This window comes from Rhinoderma darwinii, chromosome 2 (assembly GCF_050947455.1).
Source record: "Rhinoderma darwinii isolate aRhiDar2 chromosome 2, aRhiDar2.hap1, whole genome shotgun sequence".
Taxonomy (NCBI): domain Eukaryota; kingdom Metazoa; phylum Chordata; class Amphibia; order Anura; family Rhinodermatidae; genus Rhinoderma; species Rhinoderma darwinii.
Window position 1 is genome coordinate 394,343,143 of NC_134688.1, and position 26,809 is coordinate 394,369,951.

Here is a 26,809-nt window from a genome sequence, read left to right on the forward strand (position 1 = left end):
TATCCCCCAACTGCCATGTTAACCATATTTATTTAAAACTAACTGCAGGGTCCATGTTCAAAAATAAAGCCGATTTATCAGTGCTTATTTTCTGGTGTAAATACATTAAAAAAAATACATGGTATACTGGTTGAACAGCATAAAGCTTGGGCGCCAGTTTATGTGACACATACGAATGTATTAAAAAAAAAGTGTCACTTGGCATTGTTTTTTGCTAAAGGCAGTTGAAGAATCTGGCGGAAGCTGTGTGCAAAAGAGATGCAAGGTGTGCTGGTATTAATAAATTGACCCCGTTATTTTTATATTGAATAAACTAACACACTAACAATAAATTTGTGTGCTATACATAAACCATTTGATCATGAATATCTTACTTAGCTATGATAAAGTGTATATCTTGGTAAAAAGTTCACTGGTTAATCAATATAAAGGGGTTTTGCAGCCCTATAAAAAAAAAATTATAATACAATTTTATTCAAATCCCCCATCTCTCCCGCTGGTCTTACGTCTGCGCCAGTGATTGACTACATGTCATTGTTGAAGCAACATAAGAAAAGACTATTGCGTGAACTAGGATTTAAAAAGTAAGTAAAATTTTTCTAGTTATTGTAACACATATTCAGTTAATTTAAAGAAGAAAAATATGGGGAGGGAAATAAGACAGTTGAGACTAAATTACAGATCTGTATGGTGGAAAGAAAGTTCAATAATTCACAAAAAGAGAAAATTACTGTGCACCATATATCAGCTTGGAACCATAAACTTGCTAATCTCTGTTTTGTAGACTTGTTTAAGAGGCTTTATAAAGTGAAAATAATAAAAAAGGAATCATTTGACATGTGATGCAATGCCAAGTGTCTGTTCACACTTGCGTTTAGGAGTTACGTCAGACTTTCTGGTATCTTTATTGTAAAACTAGTAGAGTCTCCAGCGCTATTCTTAAAGAAAATGATGCTGGAACCCCCATTAGACTCCCTCCGGACCCCATTAATGTAAACGGGATTCACTGGGATTCACCTGTATTTGAAATAAATGCACGCCATGATGCTAGCTAGAACAGAGCCTTAGTAGACTCATTTATAATTTTTTTAACAACAGAAAAATGTTGCAAATATACTAAAAAATAAAGCGTGAACCCTGCACCGTATTTATCAACGAAACATTTACTATGGCATAATTTTTCCTACGAATACCAACAGCTCCATTGCACTAGAATCTTATGTATCCCACCGACACTATTAAAACATGACACCAATTATGACGACAGACTCTTTACAGACAATGCCATGCAATTGTTACCCATTATTACTTTAGATATATTGAACAAGGCCTTGACCTTAGAGATATGATATAGAATATCTATGCTGAAAGAGATGACTCCTCTAAATTACAAAAAAAGAAGTTATATAGATAATTATATGCTGATACATATACTTGATAGGTGATTCATCTTTCTCTATAGCTACCGCTTTATAAGCCATCAATAGGTGGTTACACCTTAATAAAATATTTTTAATCGACCTCTCTGTTTTTTTATGGTATACTGGAAAATAGAAAGAAACTTGTGAATAAAGAGCTAAATAACAGAACAGGCATTTCAAGGAAATGCTATTTGAAACATGAATATAAGTATTTTTCAATGCATTATTAAATTGGAGAGCTAAGATTCCATCAGAATACACAATAGACACAATAAAACTTTTCTTTAGGTTTCAGAGATACGTTTTGATTGTGAATACTGAGAAAATTGTATTGATCAGTATTTTATATAGTGTTTTAAGACCACTTGTTTACCTCAGACCTGTTTGGAGTAAACACATTTGTACTGCTGACTTTTCGCTTACAATTTTACCTTTGTTGGAGCTATAGAAATGTGGCTCTTTTTAAAGTGCTTGGAATGAGCACTTAGTTGACACCCAGTTATTAAGTCATAGAAAAGTGTTTTGCTCTCTAGTCCTAGTATAGTACTTTCCAGAAACAGTCGTGCTTAGAATGATTACACATGGCAGGTTAGACATGAATTCCTGTATCCTCAGGAGTTCAATTTTTCTTGTAACAAGGCATTTTTTTGTGTATCTGGTAAATTGTAGTAAATAAAACACATAATATAGCTGTTGACTTAAACCAATAGTTATAACTTGAAATTATTTAAATTGCATTTCAATTTTTTAAATGTTAGATTTTTAATATAAATGATTTGTTTTATTTTTGGGGTCAAATCTATATATTTAATACACAAAATACAGCAGTAGTTCGAATCTTTTTCTATTTCCAAAAAATGTCTCCGTTTTTTTTATGGTAGTTATTTGGCTTTAAAATGTAGTTTTATGATACCATTTTTTTTTATTGTAATACTGAGTCCCTAATAAAAAAGTTATCAAACAACTATAATTCTTCAAAAAGATTTCTTAATTTCATTTGAAATATTATAGCGATTATGATATTATATTGTATATTCCTGAATAATACAGGTTAAAATGTAGATTTTTTTTCTTTACATTTTTCTAAAACGATCATTTATCTTTTTAATCCCCATATTACAAATAAACAGGTAAAAACTAATAAAGATATTATTATTAATATTATTATTATTGTTAACTATCTTCAGTTTCAGACATCTGCTAGTTTTTATAGAACTTAGTGCTAGTAAACCTAAAAAATGTTCTTGCAAACTCCTTTCAACAGTCCAAAAAAGCTAAAAGACAAAGGTTAGATAAAAAAAAATATTCAGCAAATAGCTAAAATATCTCATCATTGAACTTTTCAGCTTTACTTTAAAATGCTTCACTAAGTTTCAATTTTGCTATCAAAAGTCTATCGCTTGTCTTCACAAATGGCCTTCATTATCTTGTACATGTAAGATGTTCAGCATAAAAACCGCAATTAAACATAAAAAGATTCAACTTTATCTCTAATGGACCTGTACTGTGTAACAAGCACTGACAAAAAAAAGACAATTTACATCTTGACACTTTTCAAAAAATATTTATACCTTAAAATAAGTGTAACCACTGAAGACAAGATAAGTGTATACATACATGGCAATGACACCTGACAGTCAGAGGTAGCTAGTTAGGCATCAGCATCTATTGTACTGCAGGATATTCAAAATCTAAAAATTCTTTGTGAATGAATACTCCACCACATTTTTTTCATTATATAATTAATATGTTACTGGGTTGGGTCATACTAACATATATATTCAGTGTCAAATCACAACATGCATTGAAGAATAGTTAATAGATGTTCACTCAAAGAGCTACCAACAGCTACAGGCACTTCAATGCCAGCATACATTCAAGAGGGGCAAACAGGCCTACGGGTCAAAATACCCAAGTGGCATCTTCTTCACTTTCCAGCAGCCTGTAGCTTCCCTTTGCCTGTCTGGAGGCTCTCTGTAAATGTTCAGAAATCTTTTAAGCCGACCAAACTTTTTCTAAAGTAATACAGTAAATAAGAGACAGGTAGGAGTGCAAGGAAGGGGCACCGTTTCTTTATCTCTTTCTCTATCCCTGTGAGAGGGCATAATGTTAGGATGGAGGGTGGGAAGAAATTGGAAGACATGTGATTGGGAGAAACCCTAGAGCCATGGAGCCATGGAGAGAAAATATATATATTTTTAAAAAAAACAGGGTAGGACGTAGGTTATACACACAAATTCTGGCTGCACTACATATTATATACATCTACCACTGACTAAGAAGTGATTTGGATTTTATTAATTATAATGATAGGTATCCTTTACTTACAGTTGCCATAATTTATTAATAGCAAAAACAAAATTAGGAAGATGCTTAAATGGGGGTTATAAATACTGAAACTTAAGGAGTTGTCAGGTTTAGAAAAATAATTTTTAAATACTCTATTATGGAATTCTGAAGTTTATAGAGGGAGTAGTGAGTCCCCTGTTACAGACCCCCAAACTGTTAGGCAGAGTAGGGAGTGGCTCCAAAGAGCATCTCTAGCTCTACACGACCCTCCAATTCTATATATTACACAGACAGCTCAATGGTTTTCTGGGTGCCACATGTTCCACAGTAGATTAGAACTGATTGCTGGGGATCCCAGCAGCATGACAACTTGTGATCTTTGAAAGGGGTTGACAAAAGCAGATAATTCCTTTAACCCCTTTTACGACCAAATCATTTTCTTTAATTTTTTTCATCCTCACATTCCAAGAGCCATAACTGTTTTTATTTTTTCCATCGTCGTAGCTGTATGAGGGTTTGAATTTTGAAGGACGAGTTGTTTTTTTCAATGGCACCCTTTTGGGGTACATGTAATTCATTAATTAGGTTTCATTCATTTTTATTGGGAGCAAATAAAATTGTTTTTTGCTGCAATTGTTTTCGCCGTTTACCATAAAAAATAACATGTTACATTTATTCTACAGGTTTTTATGAATGCAGCCATACCAAATATGTATACTCTTTTTCATGTTTCAGATTTTTTTGCACAATAAAACATGTTTGATGGAAAACAGTCATTTGTGTGTCACCACATTCCAAGACCATAACATTTTTATTTTTCCATCGATGTAGTCGTGTGAGAGAATTTTATTGGTGCCATTTTGGGGTACATTTAATTTATTGATCAGCTTTTAGAATTTTTGAGGGGGGAAAGCAAAAACCAGAAATTCCGCAAATGTTTCTTTGCACATAGTGCAAAGTGTTTCTAGTGCTTTATAACTAATAAGTAACATTTGTTCTACGAGTTGTTCCAATTCTGGCTGGACCTATTATGTTGGTCTTTTTTTTTACAGTTTTAAAGAAATGTAATCATTTTTGGTGAAAAAAGCATTTCATTTCTTTATGTAGTTTTTGGGGGTACTTTTTAATTTTTATTCAACTCCATTTAACTTTTTTTTTTCCACTAGGGGACTTAAAGCAGCGATTCTTTGATCGCTTATAAAATGTTTTGAAATACTTAGTATTCCAAACTATTATTGGCTGTCAGTGTATCATTGACAGGCAATCTATTAGGTCTTGCCTCTGGTATGGCCTAATAGGCAGTTTCTGATGGCAGACCTCGGGGCCTTTGTTAGGCTATAGTAACCCATCGTCACCCCGCAGCATCAAAGGGTTAAAACTGTCGGAACCACAGTTCTTTCCAATTCCGGCAGTTACGTCAGGAACCTGGCTTTGGGGAACAGTCATGCTCCTGCTGCTGATCTCGTGGATACAGTGGAAGTACCCACGAGATCCGAGTTATGGATATATCTGTCACGATGCGGGAACTAGCACCAGCTTATGACGGATATATCCGTCACTCGTCATTAAGGGGTTAAACGTGTAATTGTGGTAAAACAGATTTAATATTTTTTTAACTATTCACTCCCTTCCATTGGGTTATTATAGTAATCTGTATTAAATTAGTCTCTTTTACTTTTAATTTTTTTATTTAATTATAGTATAGCATTAGAATCCCAGAACTTTTTTTTAAAGAATAGAGGATGATTGTAAATTTTGACAAAATTGGAACTCTTACATTTTATGGTAATCTATTTAACACGTTTAAGTGAACTTGGGAATGGATAGGTGTAATTATTGCTTAATGTCAGTGAGCATGAGTAAGATTATGACAGTTCCAACACAGTGCACATAATGAATATCTGTACACCTGGTAATTGTGTCACCAAGATTATACTTGTCACTGCCGGATTCCAAGGGTTTGTAAAACAGGCCCTATAAATAAACCCGTAGTTGTATGAAGTTGCCTGAAGTAAGAGAAACTCCTTATTCTAATATTTGACCTATTAATAAGACTGAAGAGTGAAAATTTATATTTATAATATTTTATCTGATCCACTGATTTGAATTATTGAGAAGATATTTCTGCTCCCAAGTTATTGATTATCAGATCCAATCACTTTAATAGACAATATGAAAACTCATTATTATTTAGTGTGAAAATAACAGTATTTTTATTTGTACTCTATATGCAGAATCGACTTGGAGAATTAAATATAGTAATTTTCTGCAATTTAAGGGAATTTCATTTGTACTACAGAAGCACGAAAAGCTCCTAAATATCCATTGTCCTTGGTGCTGAAATTCAGAGCTACGATTCTTTGTATTAAATAAAACCATATACACAGATTAAAAGCAAATCATGCAATGCATACAAAGGTGTCTATCAGTGAAACGGGCATATACATAAAAGAGTATTATAATGGTATATAACCAGAAAAGTGGATGATAATGTGTCAGAATGCATACAGATTTACAGGGAAAATACCCATACATAAAGAGAAGGCCAGGGATAAAAAGTAATCTTATTACGAAAGACAACAATCTGTCTAAACAATGTAAAGATCCCTGGAAAGTTTACACTGACGTATTAGAGATACCAGAAACTACTGCAAAAAAACACAAAAAAAACAAACACATGTTACAGTAATATAGGTGAAAACCTACCCATGCTCAAGCTCCTGCACTTGGGAGACACCAGACTCGATGCCTTTGTTCGGGGTGGTATTTACAGAAGATCTGTCCAATCAGGTGAGTGCAACAAAAGGTTTCCTAATGAAATAGGATGGCCTGTGTATAGCGTCATGTACTGGGTGTGAAGTTAACTGCCGATCTACTTTCGGCACCGCATCATCGGGGAGGGTCGTGAGGAAGCGACAACTGACATCGCGAAAATCCGCCCATCATCAGCCAAAACGCGCGTCAGGTCTGGTGTCTCCCAAGTGCAGGAGCTTGAAGATGGGTAGGTTTTCACCTATATTACTGTAACATGTGTTAGGTGTTTTTTTGCAGTAGTTTCTGGTATCTGTAATACGTCAGTGTAAACTTTCCAGGGATCTTTTTCATTGTTTAGACAGATTGTTGTCTTTCGTAATAAGATTCGTTTTTATCCCTGGTCTTCTCTTTATTTATGGTTATTTTCCCTGTGAATCTGTATGCATTCTGGCACATTATCATCCACTTTTATGTTTATATACCATTACCATACTCTTTTATGTATATGTTCCTTGCACAGATAGACACCATTGTATGCGTTGCATGATTCGTTTTTAATCTGTATGTATGGTTTTATGTAATGAAATAAAGTATTTTTTGTAGTTTAAAAAAAAAAAACTGTGTTAATTGACCTTTTTTGTCTATATATAATATATAATATAATATATAATATATATATATATATATATAATATATAATATATAATATATAATATATAATATAATATATATATAATATAATAGGTCAATGCACCAAGTATTACTTGGTTATACTAAAACTTTTTTGCCTCTGTATTTTATATCTCAGATACAATATTTATGTAGGTGAAATATCTCTCCTGGATGTACAAATAGGTTGTATTTTTTGTATTAAAGCAAAAATGTATTCCTTTTCACACTTTTGTGAGCTAGTTAACAACCGCTATGAGCACGCTTTGGTTAAGTTTACACACAGCAGATTTGTTGCAAAAATTTCAGTAACTGAAAATCTGTTCCATACATCTGAATGGGATTGTTTTTGAAACATGTGCATGCATATCTCCAAGCCCCATTTAGATGTATTGGCCTGTTACATAAACTGCTGCAATAAATCTGCCATGTGTGAATATAACCTTATGGCTCAGAACAGCCCTCTTGATTGTTTTACGCACACAGCAGACATGCAATCACCCACACATCACTTAACCTCTTGGTGACATCTGACATACCTGTATGACCAATCAGTGTCATACACTTCTCTTCATTCATGCTCAGCTTTTTTCACATCACAGCGTGATCTCACGAGATCACGCTGTGACAGGACTTCCTCCCGCAGGTTATTTACCGGAGCGACGGATATCGCCTCCAGCTGTGCCAGGATGCTTATCCGAATCTACAGCGGCTGGAGGCGATGTCTGTTCAGTCTTTCATGGCTCAGGTGAAGGACCTGTGGGAGGAAGTCCCGTCACAGCGTTATCTCGCGAGGTCATGCTGTGCTGTGAAACAAGCTGGGCATGAATGAAGAGAAGTGTATGACGCTGATTGGTCAGCATCATACACTTATCTTTACAACGCCCACTTGGTGAAAAGTAAAAAAACGCCCAGTTGGGCATTTAGAACACTTTAGCATAAAACTAAAAATGATCAGAACTTGGTTAAAAAATAAACGTTTTTCAAAAAAACAAACACCTGCTGTTATCTACATTAAAGCACCTATTAGATAAGGTAGGAGATAAGGAAGTTATAAACTGGTGACAGAGCCTCTTTAACAAAGATGTCATCAATGAATAATAAATCTAAATACAAATACACTTTTTTTTAAAAAAAGCTGCACAAGTTACCATGGAACAATGAAGTCTTTGGCTAAATCAGACAAAGTTCCCTTTTTTTAAAAAAAAAAAAATACCCTCAACCAGTGTCAGGTGACTTTTTTAAATTTATTTGTTGTTGTTCCCTCTGGTAGCATAATAGCAATAGATTGCGTTCTTTTAGCAGTCCATTAAAACCAGTGTAATTAAGGCAGTGATATGTCAGGAAATTCTAACAATACCAATTTAATATAATCTCGCGCCATCCAGAAAAAAAAAGTATACGGTAAACGTATGGGAGTCTATGGGCAACAGATGGCCGACGGATGGCAGCTGTCAGAGGCATTCATCACAGCCATCCAGTAAAAATATGTATATGTTAAACGGATATGTTTTTTTAACAGGGGACTGATGGCTGAAGGATGGCATTTATCAGAGACATCCATCGAAATAATACGTTTTTTTTCTTACATTTTTGCTTAACATTTTGCACCATACATCTTGGGGGATATCTCGACTTTGGGGATAAGGTAAAGTGTTAATCTGGTTAAAACAAATAATAACCTATCCACTGGATAAGTGATAACTGTTAGATCGGCGGGGGTCTGACCGCTGTGCTCAGCAATTTTCCTCAATGTCATAGACTTTAATGGATCAGCAGGGCACATGATCAACCACCGTTCCATCCAACTCCTCCAGGGAAGCATTATAACCAAAATACCCCTTTAAGGGAGGACACATGTTACATTTAAAAAAATTATAATAATTAACTTCTTAAAAGGGGTACTTTGGGATTTTTGTTTTTACGTTGCCCTCTTATTCATGAAGTATAAGGGGGCTTTTCAGTTACTTAAAAAAAAACACCCTCACTCCCCGCAGTAGCCCCTTGGACCCATACATCGGCTCTACCCCTCTCTCACTCACACTGCAATGTAAGGCACACGTGTAGATTGAATAAAAAGGATATCTCTGCTGTGGCCGCATCACATACTGACATACATACTTTGCACAGAGAAGGGTAGAGCCCATGTATAGATCTAAGCGCTGCTGCAATGTTTACATGTAGCGGCGCTCAGGTCAGCGAGCACTGTAGGGAGGATTTTTTTTTAAAGCAAGTAATTGAAAAGCACTCTTATTCTTCATGAATAAGAGGGCTAATTTAGAAAAAATCTCAGAGAATCCTTTTAATAATTGCGTTCAATAACCCATATAAACCTTTGCACTGGAGCGTCTTCTTTTAAATTTTTTGCAATGGTTTTAAAAATATCACTAACAACTAGAAGCTCAGTTGGCTTTTGTAATATGTTTTATGGACATATCATCAATGCTCACAGCAAACCTTCCTCATTAAGCAGCTAATCAAGAAATAATACTGCTTTATGTGAACTTATATTTCCCTAAAGAAACAGGAAGCTCCATAGCAACCAACATACTGCCTGTTCTTGTACTTCAATACTAACAGTTCCTATTAAATGCCTATTTTCTATAGGATGTTCTGTATCCTCAGCTCTCCCTTCCCTCCCCTTTCTCAGTCCTATATAGTTATAAAGCTAATTAATTAATTCACCACCATGCTAGTGCTAGATGTAAGATCTTTGATTTTTTTTTTACTGTAGATTTTATATACTTTTTTATATATTATTTGTCACTGTGTCCTTTCTTTAATGGCTCCTATGCTCTATCGCTGTGACCCATGCCTACCCTACAGGCAGTTTAAATAAAGTATTTTCCTATAATGTAGCAATATTGATTATTATATCCCAAGAGCCTCTAAAAGTATCAATAAGGATTCCAGCAAAAAAGGTCACATAACTATTTTTTAAATGCCAGAAACATTTGGGATTTTTCGTTCTTTCGGTAAATTCCCATGGAACGTTTAGCAGTCACTTCTCATAGACTTTCTATGGACTCCATTAGTGTCTCTCCAAGGATCTGGACCACAGAAATAAAAATGTTCTGATTATCTGTTTAAAATTGCCATTTCTTCCTGCTCATGCACACTATGGGGAATAACTGTTAAACACAACAATATATTTTACAATAATTATGCCTCAGTATATTAGATTCATGCTAAATTTGGTAAAGCAAATAACATTTTCGTGCAAAAAGAGGTATTGGCCTTAATAACCTTATGATTACGAACACTGTATAATATACAATATTTTTTTCTTTGTTTCTGCTAATATAAATAGACGTAGAAATGTTTTCCTACATTGGTGATATGTGTGCGGATAATATGCATGGTTGAATGTTAAAGTCAATTAAAGACAATGGCAGAAATTCTGAAAACTAGTGTAACGGAAAATTTGAGTTATTGCCCATAGCTACCAATCAAATTAAGGACCTTTTAACCTCTTAATGACCGCCAATTACGCCTTTCCACGGCGGTCCTTAAGGGGCTTTATTCTGGGCCACCACCTTTTCACGGCAGCCTAACCAACGTCCTGCACGGGTGTCCCGTGCAGGCTGGAGCGGGGGCTCGGCTGTCGGATGACAGCTGGGCTCCTGCTCCAAAAGTAGCAATTGAAGTTTACTTTAATCGTGACCGTTTAACCCCTCAAATGCTGCAGTCATTAGCGACCGCTGAATTTGAGTTGTTTACAGAGGAAGAGAGCTCCCTCTGCCACCCATTGGCGGCCCGGAAATGCAATTGTGGGCATCCAATGGGGTGCCATGGCAGCCAGGGTCCTAACAAAGGCCCCCAGGTCTGCTCTGGCTATATACCTATTAGGCCGTGCCAGAGGCACGGCCTAATAGATGCCTGTCCGTTTTACACTGACAGGTAGTAATGCTCTGGTGTACAAAGTATACCAAAGCATTATATCTATGATCTAAAGATCGCATAGTAAAGTCCCAGCGAGACTGAAAAAATAATTCATTTGAAATAAAAATGTATAAAAGGTACACATAAAAAAAAATAAAAACATTTTAGCCCATAAAAAAATGGTTTTAGTTAGTAAAAATAAAATAAAAACTACACACATATGGCATCCCCAAAATCATAATGACCCAAAAATTAAAGTTAGCATATTATTTAAACCGCAATGTGAACGCCATAAAAAACATTCCCCCCCCCAAAAAAAATAATAATAAAAGGTTAATCAAAAAGTCCCATGTACCCCAAAATCGTAGCAATGAAGTCTCGCAAAAAACAAGCCCTCATATGTCAACATTGACGGAAAAATAAAAATGTTATGCCACTTGGAAAGCGATGGTGCAAAATAAAATAATTTTAGTTAAAAAGTGTTTTTATTCTGCAAAAGTAGTAAAACATAAAAAAGACTATGCATATGTGGTATTGCTGTAATCATACCGAGCCATAGAATAAAGGTAGCATGCTATTTACGCTGCACGGTAAACTGCGTAAATGTAACATGCATAGAAAAATAGCAAAATTTCTGTTTTTTTAATATCCCACCCCCCAAAAAAAGTTAATAAAAGTTAATAAAACAATTCCATATACCCCAAAACAGTGCCATTGAAAAATACAACTAATCCCGCAGAAAACAAGTCCTCATACAGCCATGTCCACGTGAAAATAAAAAAGTTATAGCTCTTTGAATATAACGATGGAAAAACTAAAAAAAAAATGCTTGGTCATTAGGGCCCACAATGCAAGCAGGGGGAAGGGGTTAAAAATGAAACAAGTGATCTGATTGGTTGCTATAACTCACTTCTCCACTTTTCTTTTGCACTAGTTTCAATAAATCTCTTCTATTAACTGCTTGCTACATACTGCTCATGCTTTATACACAGGCAACAGGGTGAAGTTGTAGTATATTGTATTTCATTTTCTTATAACTATTTTTTTTATGTGGTTTGTGTGGTAGGGGCCTTACAAATCTGTGTAGGAGGAAAATAATTTATTGTAATGGAGACAACCCTTCCTTTCAGTACTTAGAATTTTACGTAGACTGGCATAAAGTGGTAACTAGACAACCTGCAGTACAGCCAGAAAACATTAATAGAATAAATAAACATGTTTATTTGAAGGCATATAATGCTAAATTTACTGTGTGTATGCACCTATGTTAGTGCAGTTACTGCAGACTTTAACCCCTCTTTAGCCACTTTTGACCTTCCTGACAGGGCCTCATTTTTCAAATCTGACATGTTTCACTATATGTGGTAATAACTTTGGAATGCTTTAACCTATCCAAGCGATTCTGAGATTGTTTTCTTGTGACACATTGGACTTTATGTTACTGGCAAAATTGGCTCGATACATTCAGTATTTAAATGTGAAAAACACCCAAATTTTGCATTAAATTGCAAAAATTAGCATTTTTCTAAATTTAAATGTATCTGCTTGTAAGACAGGCAGTTATACCACACAAAATAGTTGCTAATTAACATCCCGCATATGTCTACATTAGATTGACATCATTTTTTGACCATCCTTTTATTTTTCTAGGACGTTACAAGGTTTAGAACTTTAGCAGCAATTTCTCACATTTTCAAGAAAATGTCAAAAGGCTGTTTTTACAGGGGGCAGTTGAGTTGTGAAGTGGCTTTTAGGGCCTTATATATTAGAAACCTCCAAAAAGTCACCCCATTTTAAAAACTTCACCCCACAAAATATTCAAAACAGCATTTAGAAAGTTTCTTAACCCTTTAGATGTTTCACAGGAATTAAACCAATGTAGAGGTGAAATTTACAAATTAAATTTTTTTTGTTGCAGAAATAGATTTTTAATCCATTTTTTTTGTACCAAAGTTTTACCAAGGAAACACAACTCAATATTTATTGCCCAGGTTCTGCAGTTTTAGGAAATATCCCACATGTGGCCCTAGTGTGCTACTGGGCTGAAGTACAGGCCTCAGAAGCAAAGGAGCACCTAGTGGATTTTGGGCCTCCTTTTTATTAGAATATATTTTAGGCACCATGTCGGGTTTGAAGGGCTCTTGCGGTGCCAAAACAGTGGAAATCCCCCAAAAGTTACCCCATTTGGGAAACTACACACCTTAAGGAAATTATCTAGGGTTAATGTGAGCATTTCGACCCTACAGGTTTATTGCAGAAATTTGTAAAGCAATTTCTCCCGAGTAAAACAATACCCAATATGTGGTAATAAACGGCTGTTTGGACACACGGCAGGGCTTAGAACGGATGGAGCACCATTTGGCTTTTGGAGCTCAAGTTTAGCAGGAATGGTTTTCGGAGGCCATGTCGCATTTGCGAAGCCCCTGAGGGACCAAAACAGTGGAAACCCCCCACAAGTGGCCCCATTTTGGAAACTTCAGCCCTTGAGCAAATTATCTAGGTGTATAGTTAGCATTTTGACGCCGCAGGTTCTTTTGCAGAAATTATTGGAATTAGGCCGTGAAAATGAAAATCTACATTCTTTCAAAGAAAATGTAGGTTTAGCTAATTTTTTCTCATTTCTACAAGGACTAAATGAGAAAAAGCACCACAAAATGTGTAAAGCAATTTCTCCCGAGTAAAACAGTACCCCATATGTGGTAAGAAACGGCTGTTTGGACACACGGCAGGGCTTAGAATGGAAAGAGCGCCATTTGGCTTTTGGAGCTCAAATTTAGCAGGAATGGTTTGTGGAGGCCATGTCACATTTTCAGAGCCCCTGAGGGGACAAAGCAATGAAAACACCCAAAAAGTGACTCCATTTAGGTAACTACACTCTTTGAAGAATTCATCTACGTGTGTACATTCTGACCCCACAGGTGTTTCATAGAATTTATTAGAATTGGGCAGTGAAAATAAAGTGCATGTTGGTCATCTAGAATTTATTTATATTTATAGTTATTCGTGTAGTGCCAAGGGATAAAGCAAAAAGTCTGCAAAGAGAGGTACAAAAGCCAATGACACAGTACAAGGGGGCACAAACTAAAAACATATAGTTTACTATACTGTGACCACGTGGGCATAAAAAATCTCAACTTTTATGCTGCAAGACAACCATGGAAAAGATAAATAATGCTGGTTAGATCTTTGAGTATAAAACATGAGTTAGCTAATAAATTAAATCTATTTTAGAACCATGAATGGCAGACATGTTTATACTACTTTGTATTGATAATATAATAGAACCATTTCAATTTTGTCCCAGTGAAATTACATGGGACCGACCATGGCATGGACCACTACTGATTTGGCCTTCATTGGCCATTGGTTTTTAAAAATATTTAGTTTATAAAATATTCATGTAAAAACAAAAGATAAAAGGCTGGGTTCACACAGAGTTTTTTGCAGGCGGAAAATCTGCCTCAAAATTCCATTTGGAATTTTAAGGCAGATTTTCCTCTGCCTACAGACCGATTTTTGCTGTGTTTTTCGCTACGTTTTTCGACCACAGCCATTGAGCACCGCGGGCATAAATTGCTGCGAAATACGCTTTCTCTGCCTCCCATTGATGTCAATGGGAGGTTAGAGGTGTAAACGCCCGAAGATAGGGCATGTCCCTTCTTTTTCCCGCGAGCCGGTTTTTCTGCTCGTGGGAAAAAAACGCCTCCGCCTCCCATTGAAATCAAAGGGAGGCATTTTCAGCCGTTTTTTTGTCGCGTTTTGTGGCGCGGGTTCCGCGTAAAAAAAAAACTCGTAAAAAAACTCTGTGTGAACTCCCCCAAAGACTGACATGATAACTACTAAAGCTAAATATTTACTAGTTTCTTAAAAACAATAAAACAAAAACAGGACTAAATATTTGTAGGACTATTGTGTAATCACTGCTTAATAGCTATTTCTTATTAGGTGGGTCTTATCATTTAAAAGTCTATGATATTCTTTCCATAGGCAAAGCTTGAAAGGAAAGAAGACTTTTTTTCCACTAGGCACTAATATATTAATGAGAAAATTAGTTGAATTAAAGCCTAAAATAAATTTGGCATGAAATTATATTTTGCCAGACTTGATTGCTGGCACAAAGAATAGCCAGCTGCAGAAGTCTGGCAAAGAACACCTCTTGGCTGAAAAAATATTGATATTGGGCAATTTTCATGCAACCTTGAAACACACTTCAAAGATGAAAAAAGAAGAGTGAAAAGATAGGATTTAGCATTAATGTGTCCTACTTCATATATGCAAACAGGAGCTGAAATAAGATGAAAACATTTCATTTTAACTAGATGTTTATTTAGCAAAATAGGATTAATGAAAGATGATTGGAAAACCTGTTTCATGTACCAGTCACCTAAAAACTTTGAACATGAAAGTGTATCATTAGGCCACCATGGCAGAACCTATTGCCTATGCACAGAAATCATCTGCCAGTCAGCATATGGGGGAAAACAACTGAAATGTCCCTATTGCTCATATAACTATAGAATAGGGATCTTGTCATTGATTATACCGACTCATATATAATAGGCAGGGATTTGCAGCTTAAGAATGAATAGGTACCAAAGCCAGTAGAGCAGTATCCATGACTGTTTCCAACTCAGCTATAGATAAATGTTTTTTGGCACAAGATAATTACAAAATTAAAAAGTCACCATGCACCATTAGTAAAGCCAGTAAAATGAAAAAAAAAAAATTAGTGCTAACATATAGTAACTTTTTATTTGCTTAGTTAGTTATAATCCTAATTATTGGATAGCAGTAGATACAAAGTCACATAAAGCTGTGTTCACACTAGCATCATGGCTTCTGTTTATAACAACGCCTTGACAGTTATGCCAGATCAATTGGATACCAGTTCAATCCTGAATGACATTATCCCTAATACCATTGAAGGGGATACTTCAGGATTCTGTTGGGGTTTCAGTATATTTTACAGCTATGAAATGTGTGAAGTGAATGGGACAAGCTGCAGACCCTACATAACCAGATAGCCGGGGCGCCACTGTGCAGGGGATGAGTTAAATTAGCTCTGCGGATCATTAATTTTCAGAATCGGTGGGGGTTCCAGAGAATGAACCCCCACTGATCATAAAGGGATGCCATATCCTAGGGATCAGCCATTACTTTGTAAGATGGGAATAAACCTTAAATGAGGTTATCCAAGAACAAACCCTGTCCATTTACCCTATTAGTCCCTGCTTGGTACTCCCCTCTATGAGCCAACAACCAGCGGCTCTCAGTCCAGCAGGCTCAGGCCTCTGGCAGACTTTATCTAAATGGCTTCATGTTAAGGACTCATGCCCACTTCAGTTATTTTCTGCAAGGTGCTATTCGTTTTTTTAACGGATAACACACTGACACATTCATTCCTATGGGGCCATGTACACTTCCGTTGTTTTAACGGAACTGTGTGGCCTTTCCGACAAAAATAGAACAGGTCCTACTCCTGTCCGTTTTTGAAGGAATAGTCTCGGCCATTCCATTAATTCGGTCTGTTGAAACAACGGACTGCACACGGAAGCCATCAGTGTGCGGTCCGTGTTTCACAGATCCGTCATTAGCGGCCGTACGACGGGAAACAGATGTGTGCATGAGGCCTAATACTACATGCTGCTGTAGGGTAAAATGCCTGACTGGCTGAGGTTTCCCCCGCACAATTAGCTGAACACAGCAGTGGCTCCCATGTGAAAGGAGTTGTTTATGATGAAACATCCACTTTAATGTGAATATTAGTAGGTGCCTAAATGTTGTGTAAAATTAAGTTATTATGATTATACTGTATTTCCTGGGAATCAGAATGAATGTAAGTTACGTGTATTTATTTATTTTATTTTTTATGTGCATGACTTTATGTGCTTTTTGTGCTACAAAATGTTGTATCCTCCAATAAAGGAAGACCAGAAGTTGAATATGCTACCATGCTGAATATATCCCCTGGGAATATGTTCTGTACATTTTTCCCTAAGGGTTTTACTATAAGTGATCTGGAAGTTTGCTGCTATTAACAGATCTCTTTTATTTAAAGATGGGATATAAAAGATGCAGACAATATCACTACAGCCTATAAGATTACTCACACAGTATCAAAATATTGATGAAAATTGCTTTAAAATCCCAACAAAAGAGATATGCAAGTGAAGCGCGCATTAAATCACATAATAAAGGATTCCAAATGGCAAAGGCTCTTTACCACAATTCCGGGTCATCTAATGAAAATAGTCATTGTCAGAAACAGCAGCAATAAATTTTCGAGGGCATTTCAGATTTTCAATATAAACGTACTGTACATAACATAACCATGGAAACAAACTATGAGAAAAAGTAGTTAGTTCAATTACTATGGAAACAGAGCTAAAGCAAACAGAAGTTTCTCATAATTGCTTCATAGATTGTTATATACAATACACACTTATAATTTATTAATTCTTTGTAGCATAATTATTAATATTTTTATTATTGTGTATATATATATAATGTTGTTAATGGCCTATTCTCCATTACTCTTCCATACTTCACAAGGGATGACATATTTTTGTCCAGTTTAACCCCTTAATATTAAGAGTATTGTGAGACTTATTGACTAAACACTTCTTAGGGATTTCAAGCATGTCTTGTCATTTTTTGTTTTAGTTTTAGGATATTAATGGAGTTTTGTGTGACAGATAGGGCACTTTATTTTCATCAGTTCAGTTACTTGGCTTTTTTTGTGCAAATCAAAATGTTTGTGTCCACTTTTTGTGTGACATGCTTTGGCGAAATACAGTGTTAGGGTATGTCCACAAAGAGTTTTTTGGTGATGTTTTTGACCTGGAAACTGCGTCGGAAACTGTGCCAAAAAGCGTCCAAAAATGCCTCCAATTGATTTTCAATGGGAGGCAGAGGCGTTTTTTTTCCTGTAAGCGGAAAAAAAACGCTCGTGGGAAAAAGACGCGTCATGCCCTTTCTTGAGGCATTTCCATTTCTGACCTCCGATTGACATCAATGGGAGGCAGAGAAAGCGGTTTTCGCTGAATTTGGCGCACTATGGCCAGAATCATAGCAAAAAGAGTGCAGGCGGGTCAAAATCTGCTTCAAAATTCTTGTAGGAATTTTGAGGCAGGTTTTTCCACCTGCAAAAAATCTTTGCAAACTAGGCCTTATTATTATTATTTTATTTTATTTTTTATTTTTACCAAAGGAGAAAACAGCCCTTATAAAAATAGCTGTCACAATCAAGGTTGTGCTGGGTGTGGTTAGAACCAGCAGCTCTGTCACATGTTAACTGTCCTGACTATCACATGACCGCTGGGACCACAACAGCATTGCCATTTCTCCATGGAGTACGGTGTATACAGTGATCAAGAAGACAGAAACGCTAAAAAACACATTACTGTCTTCACTTCTCTTACAGCTGAGCACCTCAGTAGCTGTATGAGTCTCCATGTATCCGCTATTCTGGAGTGTTCTTAAAAGACCTTACTGGTGCCGTAAAAATGACGTTCAGTCATTAAAGGGTTACTAGTTAAGCATGTACCACTAACCAATTGACGTATAGTGCAAACAGTAATAATCCAAACCCAGAACAGAAATTCATAGTTGCCATCAGAGTCCTTTAATAAACTGGTTATTGACCAATATAAATCAGACTATAACATATTAATAAGCTACAGCAAAGCCATCGCAAATGTGAAATTATTGTGCTTCCCTGCTCTATATTTGTATTGTTCTACATAAAGCAACAGTACTTACACTAAATAATAAATCCGAAAATATTGAATGTTAAAATCTTAGAAAAGTTACCTTAACCCCCTTAATACCACATGAAGCCAGAAATACAGTACATAACCACTGAGCTCTCTGATTGGCTGCTGTGATCACATATTGCCTGCATGTAAACAATCACCCGGAGTGCTACCAGAGCGCTGGATCGCCGAAGGAAAGGATAAGTGTGTACTACTTATTTTGTTACTTAATGCCATTTGCAGAAATTAGGAAAACATTTTAGGAACCGGAATAACCCTTTTAATATTTATTTTCATACTAGAATGAAAATCTTTTATTTTTCTATTATACATTTTTTATGTTAGGAGTTTGTTAAACGGTTCTTTATATTTTTATTTGCTACTTGACCTTGCTTGATATTAAATACATGAACGTCTAAATGAGAGAACTGTGACGCAGAAGTGCTGTAAAATAGCTTTATCTGTAATTTTCTTGCCCAACTAGTAATACACTCTCTACCTTATGTTTAGTCATTTGGATTGCTAAATAGTCATAATAGACTGAAATAATGTGGGCCTTTCATAAACATACAATAAACATAGAATGTATTCAGATTCAACACATAACAATATTCATGTCAATACAGTTATAAAAATAATTTATTGAACACATTATTCGGGTTGTCCAGTTTCTAATAAATGTCCCTTATCTGTCACTTATAGCATCTCCACTTTAATTCTTAAAGTGCAGCTAAACGTTTGACAAACTTCTGACATGTCATAGTGACATGTCAGAAGTTTGTATTGGTGGGGGTCCGAGCACTGAGACCCCCACCAATCGCTAGAACGAAGAAGCTGAAGCGTTCGTGTGAGCGCTCAGCCGCTTCGTGTCTGTTCAGCTTTTTCCGGAAATCTGATGTATCGGAGTACGGGCTCATAGACTTTCTATTGAGTCCATACACCGATACCTTTATTTCTGGAAAAAGCCGAACAGACACGAAGTGGCTGAACACTCACACGTGCGCTTCAGCTGCTTAGTTCTAGCTATTGATGGGGCCTCGGTGCTCGGACCCCCACCAATCCAAACTTCTGACATCACTATGACATGTCAGAAGTTTGTCAAACATTTAGATACACTTTAAGGCCTCATCTACACTTCAGAGCCATCTACACGGAGACTGTATGGAGGTGGAGTCCCTGCGGCTTCATACAGCAGAGCCATAAAAGCTTCATGAGCTGCCATGTGGTACCTTCATACTGCACCATGTCAAGGTGACATTTGACCTGGAAACATAGCTTCTAGGGGAAATAACTCTGTATAAAAATGTATAGAGAGTCCAAAAAAACAACAACTCCTACTGCCTACATATGAAATCGGAGGCAAAATAAGGTACAGTAGGGTCCCATAGAAAAGTTTAGTGTATTATAACTCTTTATAACTCAGAGTTTGTATGCAGCTGTAATCCGATAGTGTGCATGAAGATGGGTGCACATGTAAACAGTAGCGTCTACAGTAAATCTCATTCTTTATGAATTAGCTTTCATCTGCAATAACCACGTGAGCACTGCATCCACAAATTTCCCTATTTATGCATTCAAATATACTGTGAAGAAATGCTTCTTCACTTGTATGAGTAAGCGCTTCCATGTTAATGATGGGGATGCTGTGAAAACAGCGGTCATACGATTATGTCACATGGCGCTAATTCTAAGATGCAGAAGTGACAAATTGAAGCCGAAAATATTTATATGCTCCCTCACCCCACAGTGCATGACTTATTTCATGCACGTGAGCAATGTTTGTAAAAAATTGGTCTCCCGCTTTAAATTATGTTAATAATTAATTTTTATTTCCCATTGCTTACATAACAGATTAATGTCATTTTATACATATATATATATATATATATATATATATATATATATATATATATATATTTATATATATATAATTTTTTTAAATATATGTATATATATATATATATATATATATATATATACTGTATATATATATATATTTTTCATATATATATATATATATATATATTCCATTTCTTTTTAGCCTGAATGTGTACCATAACGTGTAATAATATCCCTGCTTTATCCCCAGCTTTGTAGGAGAAGAATAAACATATAACAACATTATTAGTACATAATAAGCACATTTGGCTAGCACAGCGTTTTTTCAGGTTACATGAATTTCCTATTTACTTTGTGCTATCAACCAAATCAAAAGACCAAATGTAACCACACAATCCATATACATACATATTTTGAAAATAAATGGATATTGCTAACATTGCATATGTTGCTCCTATGCAACTTCTTCTAATAAACAAATAACATTGCACACAGAATCGTGGAGAAATGTACATCATATTATGACCAGTATTGTCACACTCTATGGCATGGGCTTAGAGTTCAGCATATTTTTCTATTTCTTTACAGTACTACACATAAGTTTTGTTACAGTACATATAAATCATTTTCTGACATCTCTATGTAGTATTATAAAAATGCAAAAATGTTACCCCCTTCTGTTTCCTTTATAACATAAAGTAATGCTATGGGGCAACTCTATTTCTATACACCTTCCTAGAGGAACTTTAGGTGCATTTAATGACCAGTTCATTTGCACTAGGATTATTATTCTAAGCAACTGAAAAGTGAAAAATTGACAGGTGACAGATGTCGTCCGTGTGATGTCCGGTTCTTTTCACGCACCCATAGACTTCAATGGGTGAGTCTGTTCCGCAAAAACAGAGTGGAGTAGGCCTAAATCTAAGGTATTTTCTCATATATAAAGACTACCTATCAGTTGGCCCTTTGTGGTATTTTATCTACTTTGCATAAAGAGCATTATGTCTAGAATATAAAGCAAAATTGGGGTACCTATGGAATTCTGCTCTACTGGGAGAGGAAAATGCTTTATGACAATACGGCTGTCTACTGGGCAGTATGGCACAGAAGTAATAGTGCCCCAACAGAGCATCTCATTTAGAAAAGTAGTCCTGTTTTGGGGCAAAAGTTGCAAATCTGTTGAAGCTATGCTTGATGCCAGGCAGTTGTTTCTTGACATGTCTCTTCAGTGCAGTCTTTTTAACATATATTTCTCTCTTCTAAGACAAATGCCCAATAAGTATAGAAAAGAACTAATGACACATCCCTAATAAGGATAGTTTATAGAAAGACATCATACAACATACTGAATAATAGAGCATGACCATGACACCTCTGTGCAAATGCTTTAACTCAGACTGCCCATTCCATAGTTCCTTAGAAGGCTCTAAAGATGTTAACCAGATGAATGGACAATACAACTTACCAATCTAAGAAAGGTGTAATTGACTTCCTCTCTAACAAATACTCTTTACAAGTGATGGTTTTGTTTGGCAGTTTCAGAGTAAGTTCAGTTAGCTACCTAGCTGCTAAAGAGATCTGGCAGTGTCATTCACTTAAGAGTTGAGGAACGGTATGGAATTCAGATATAAGCCACCAACACTTCGGCCACTACATTACACAGGGAAATATGGGTGCCAGTCCCAATCACTGGAGCATGAATTGTCAGGTGTTAGTGGAACACTAGGGCACATACTATTGAAAGACCATATTTTACAGTATAAATAATATGAACTTCAGATAAATAACATTTTCATAAGGTTACAATATTTTCCTAAATGACTTATATACCAAGAAACCAATTTACACTAATATGAGAGAAAATAATTAAACAAATCAACATTTTCCAATTAAGTACATTTGATCAAAAAACTGGCTCAGCCAACTAATGAACATGCATCCTTGTAGGCCCAACTGGGAAACCATTTTAGAAAATATGAAAGGTCCATTCACAAATCATACTGTAAGGAGCCTCATCCAATGAATTTTAGCTACAAATGAATTGCTATACTTTAATGAACAGCTATGTATATCCTAAAATTGCTCTAAACTGACAGCCATTATTTGGGACCTTGGAAGCCACACTCAATGTCAAGGCGGCCACAAACAAAGAGTAAAACAAACCCACTTACCAGAACCTCTTTTCGTGACGACTTTTAAGCTTTGTGCCAGGGTAACATAAAAGAGGATCAAATGTGGAATAGGAGCTTTCATCTTGCAACTCTCAAAAACAGGTCTCTAAAAAAACAAGAAAGACATTTTATTTTAAAGTGAATAATAAAAACTGCTGTTTCAATATTGCAATTTTTTCCAAAGTTTCTGAGTGAGGATAAAAAATATTATGTTTATATACAAATATAAGGTAATATATAGCCCATAAAAATAGTCTGAATGTTGAAGTATTGGTTGTCCAGTCTGAATGAAAATCAAATACTGGATCATCAGGTCACAGATGGAAAACCACATCAACATTTATAATCTGTGTTATAGTAGCTACCCATGACCTGTGACCTATGGTGCACTGAAATCAGTGGTTAGAGGTAAAGAAAAATGGTCTGCTTTTATGTTTTTAAATTAGGAACATTGTATGGATGAACCTGCTCCTAATGTAAAAGCCATTTGTTATAGCCTTGGGTGGTAAACCACTTTCCTACAGTAAACTGTGTCAAAAACATTTTAGAATATTATTTTCACTCTAAATATATCTAATATTCTATCATGGAACCCTGTACAAGTTACAATTTATATTTATGATTTGTGGAGTATATGTATCATAAAATGCATCTAAAATCAGGTGGCTATTTTTTGTAGTTTTACAATCTTATTATAGTAAAGAATCATCAAGGAAAAAGCTAAAATGGCAAAATGGTGTTAAAAACCTTTTACACTATTGTATTATACCCTGAATATATAGTACACATCTATGGAAATGTGTATGTAAATAATACTTGTATAAACATTACATTCTGATGTCAGAACCTTACAATTAAACAGTGATGAGTGGTGCTACATACTGTAGGTGGTGCTTATCTCTCCCCGCAGAAAAAGTCTGTCACAGATCACTTTTGCAGGGTGTGCCTTCTCATGTGTCAATCATGGATTAACGCTGTTTTTCATGTGTGCATTTTATTGGCTGTTGTGACTGCCATTCATGACATCATTATGAGTATGTTGGCATTTTTTTGTTTTTTAAAATACCACATTCTGTTTGGTGCCTCATGTATATGGTCTGATGAAGATGCCAGTTCGGTGTCGAAACGTGTCACCTTATTAAACCTAATAAAAGGGAAATACGCATTACCTACTGTAGGATGTCTTTAATTTGTGATGAAGTAGCACTTTTCTGGATTTAATGCAAAACTACGCAATCAAACCCTGTTGTCCCACCGGTTAGGAAGCAGCTGCAACTACATCAATTAATGGTTTTAATCAGTATTGTGCCTGGACAACACACAACCTGCCCAGGTGAGGTTCACTCCTACACCTGTATTGTGTCTCTTCCAAACTGTATTGGGATTTCTGCACCATGAGGCACTTTTCTCTTTAATTTTTTCAGAAGCATATGCCCTCATGTTTGCATCTGATGATAAAACTCCTTGGTAACCTCATATACTTAGGGCTACATTATTCTATGTATTAGTGCTTCCCAAACTGTGAGGCAGGCTTAATCAGTGAGGTGCCCCCCAGTTGTCGGAGAGGTGTGGCCAGGGAGGCAGTTTTTACAGAAATCATTATAAGCAGCACAGTCCTTTCTTTGCCTGCAGCAATCTCTGGTTTAGCAACTTTCCTGAATCCTTTTGTATTAATTTAATGTTCTACTGGGTTTAGGAGAAACAATTTAAGATATATTGCGGTAATCTGAAAAAACAAATGGTATGGACATTGACCACTGGTGAGGCATCAATAGAAAAAGCTTGAGAATCTCTGCTCTATATATGAAATCTTGTACAAGATACAGCTTGTATTAATGATGTGTGGTCTATATTTAGTATAAAATAACATAAAATTGTATATACAATTGGGTAGCTAATTTTTGCATCTTTAAATACAATCTTAATAATAACTTTACAATTATAGTAAAGAATGGTCAGTAATATGATGGGGTTAAAGGGGTTTTCCACATTCTGATAACTGATGACCTATCCACCGTATAGGTCATCAATACATAATCTGCGGGGGTCCGACACCCAGGCCCTGCACAGATCTGCTGGTCCGGTGCCTCTGTGCACCAGACGTACATGCCGGAAGCAGTTAGCACTGGCCACAGATTAGTACTGCAACTCTGCTCCTATTCAAGCGAGTAGGAGCCGACCTGCAGTTCTGCAGCACAGCTGCTATGCTATGTACGGAGCTAACTGCTTCCAGGCTCCGTCCATAGCATTATGTGCCCGCAGGCCACCGGAGCCGCTTATCGGTGCGGGGTCCGGGTGTCGGACCCGCAGAGATGATATACTGATGACCTATCCAGTGGATAGGTCATCAGTTGTCAGAAGGTGGACAACCCCTTTAAGGCACTAGTGTGCATTATATAATATGTCCACACTGTTGCTATAGGAAAATCATGTTGGATTTTTTCTTACACTAAGAACAAGTGCCTACTATGCTATAATTATTTTTTCAGCAACCAAGCTTCTTTTAAGACTTTGGATAATGATAAAACTGCAGAATTCTCAGTGTCTACCTATAAAATATGATCATTTATAATTACTAGTTTTTGCTGATATGCCATGCATATATTCCAGCTTATATAATTTATCTTTTGCTTCAGTCTTAAAATTGGAAAAGATAGAAGAATAAGAAATATGAGAGCAGAATAGTGGTATAATACATACAAATTAAACATGATATATAAGCCTGGGGCATCCGTGAACTCTCTGACAATGTTAAAACAGCATGTGAAAGTAACTTCTGCTTCATTCGGGGACAGTAAATGAAAGAGTATACTTTCATCTTCGAATGATAGATCAACTGGGATGAGATTCCAATTTCCTCCCAATGGTATAAATGGTGAAAGTTTCCACAATAGGAGAGATAGCATTGAAAATAAGAAATTACAATCGGTTCAATATGTGAAGAGATCTAAAAGCATATTAAACTAAGAGGGGTTATTACTAAATATCAAGAAAAATGAGGTCATCTGAAATTTGACATTCCATAATACACCATATGTTACAGTTACTTGTCACTCAAACTTATAAATATGATAATATTTCTGTGGGCTGCGTGAAATAGCTTCCGTTCTCAAGCAGGTAATTCAATAAATATAAATTACAGTACCTCCAGATTCATATTTTTCATCATATATGATTTATATCAATATTTCTGCGTTATACCCAACTGGTTTCACTCCAGGAGGAAGGCTTCACTAAAACAATGTTGATTCTGTAGTATGTTAAGAATAATTCATCTTTGACTTTTGTGATTGCTTTAAAAGCTATATTTAAATGAAGATTATTAAAAGATGTATTCCACAAAAAGCATTTGTGTGTACAAGCCCTTAAAGAACATGATTGATAAATGACTAAAGTCTCATTCCACCTACAGGAAAAGTCATACTGAATGATGTAAAGAAGTAGATGATTCATATTGTGCAATATAAATGTTACCTGCATTGCAGTCTTTTAACAGCAGTGTGAGTCACCCTCTTAGTAACAGCCATAGGGTCAAAAGAAATCACCCCAAAACTATATTTATAAATGGAGACTAATCACGTTCACCAACAAATATACTTTGGGTAGAAGCGACAATTGCATGTCCATTAATGCACCATGGTTACATAGAGTGGAAACATTGTTCAATCCATTTTTCTACTATTATGTTGAAAAGGAAAAATCCTCAAGGGCTGATGCCAATTTCTGTTCATATAGTAATTTAATATGTATGTACTAGAGTTATAAAAGGTTGTATTATATTGTAGAACTGTTACTTATGCAGTATTCTTGCTTTCATTGTTTTCTATTGATACTGTCTTTCAATAGATATACTTCTAGTGTGAACTCATTTATACGGTAGGTATATTATTGATTGCTGCAGGAAGATAGGAAGTGACAGGTGTATATATTTAAAGGGTAACTAAACTTTCAGAAAACGTCTGACATGTCATAGTGACATGTCGGAAGTTTTGATCGGTGGAGGTCCGAGCACTGAGATCCCCACCGATCGC

General features: G+C 35.8%; 1 protein-coding gene across 1 annotated transcript in view; it reads right to left on the reverse strand.

The window, feature by feature from the left end:
• The window catches only part of IL1RAPL1 (interleukin 1 receptor accessory protein like 1), a 1,275,811-nt gene that overhangs the window by 1,016,002 nt on the left and 233,000 nt on the right, over positions 1-26,809 (reverse strand). Inside the window, exon 2 of the mRNA XM_075854004.1 lies at positions 22,779-22,884. Within this exon, the coding sequence (XP_075710119.1) occupies positions 22,779-22,860 (82 nt within the window). The 5' untranslated portion in view covers positions 22,861-22,884. The remainder of the gene's footprint in view (positions 1-22,778; positions 22,885-26,809) is intronic.